General features: G+C 57.0%; 1 protein-coding gene across 1 annotated transcript; it reads left to right on the top strand.

Moving 5' to 3' along the window:
• Positions 1 to 186: 186 nt before the first annotated feature.
• On the top strand, positions 187 to 1,264 carry LOC113980181 (galactose-3-O-sulfotransferase 4-like; the record flags this gene model as incomplete). Its single annotated transcript, XM_027707413.1, has 2 exons — positions 187 to 1,069; positions 1,245 to 1,264. A coding segment is annotated over one exon (804 nt), but the record flags the coding sequence as incomplete, so codon positions are not given.
• Between the last annotated feature and the right edge of the window lie 159 nt (positions 1,265 to 1,423).

The following is a 1,423-nucleotide window of genomic DNA, read 5'->3' as shown; positions in this document are numbered from 1 at the left end:
CCTGAAAAATCCCCCCAAAATCCCAAAAAATCCTCGAAAAAACTCTTTAAAAACCTCCAAAAAATCCTCAAAAAATCGGAAAAATCCAAAAAAAATTCCCCCAAAAATCCCCAAAAAATCTCAAAAAATCCCCTAAAACTCCCGAAAACCCCCCTAAAAATTCCCATTTTTTCCCACCCCCCTCAGGTTCAAAAAGTGATGCCCAACGACAGCTTCTACTTCTCGATTGTGCGCGACCCGGCCACGCTGGGCGAATCCTCCTTCTCCTACTTCCGCGCGGCCGCTCCGGCTTTCCGGAATTCCCCCTCCTTGGACGCCTTCCTGGCTCATCCCACCCTTTTTTACCGGCCCGGGATCCGCGGGAATCACTACGCCAGGAACCTCCAGTGGTTCGATTTCGGCCTCCCCGACGATCCCAAGGATTCCCGGGAGATCCGTGAATCCCTGGAAAAGCTGGATCGCACCTTTTCCCTGGTTTTGCTGGCGGAAAACTTCGACGAGTCGCTGGTTCTCCTTCGGGAAGCCCTTTGCTGGCCCGAGGAATCCGTGGATACCTTCGCCCACAATTCCCGCCCTCATCCCAAAGAATCCCCGGGAATATCCCCGTCCCAAGCCCAGCGGCTCCGAGCCTGGAACCGCCTGGATTGGGAGCTCTATTCCCACCTCAACCGCACCTTCTGGGAGCGGGCGGAATCCTTCGGAATCCCGCGGCTCCGGAGGGAAGTCCGGAGGCTCCGGGAGCGCCGGGAGCGTTTGGCCAGGAGGTGTTTGAGGGGTGGGGGGCCCATCCCGGCCAAAGCCATTCCCGACGGGAGGCTCCGGCCTTTCCAGCCCCCCGGGGGCGGGAATATCCTGGGATTCTCCGTCAGGGCCGGGTTGGATCCGGAGGAGCGGGAAAGGTGCGTCCGGATGGCGACGCCGGAGCTGCAGTACAAGGATCTGCTGGACAGGAGGCAGTTCGGGGGCAGGAACGAGTCCAAGGGGGGGTGAATTCCCAGTGGGAATTCCGGGGATCGTCCCTCGGGAATTGTCGTGGGAAATGGGGGCGGTACGATCCCAAAATCCCGGTGGGAATTGGGGAATTCCCTCTTAAATTCCGGTGGGAATTGGGGGATTCTGCCCTTAAATCCTGGTGGGAATTGGGGAATTGCACCCTGAATTCCCGACGGGAATTCCGGGATCGTCCCTCGGGAATTGTCGTGGGAAACGGGGGCGGTACGATCCCAAAATCCCGGTGGGAATTGGGGAATTCCCCCTGAAATCCCACTGGGAATCCTCCTTTAAATTCCAGTGGGAATTGGGGAATTCTGCCCTTAAATCCCGCTGGGAATTTGGGATCTCCCTCTGGAATTGTCCTGGGAAGTGGAGTTGGTATGATCCCAAAATCCCGGTGGGAATTGGGGAATTCCCCTTTAAATTCCAG

This window comes from Neopelma chrysocephalum, unplaced genomic scaffold (assembly GCF_003984885.1).
Source record: "Neopelma chrysocephalum unplaced genomic scaffold, ASM398488v2 Primary Assembly neopelma1_92897, whole genome shotgun sequence".
NCBI lineage: Eukaryota > Metazoa > Chordata > Aves > Passeriformes > Pipridae > Neopelma > Neopelma chrysocephalum.
Note: the sequence above shows the minus strand (reverse complement) of the source record. Positions and strands in the feature narration are given on the sequence as shown.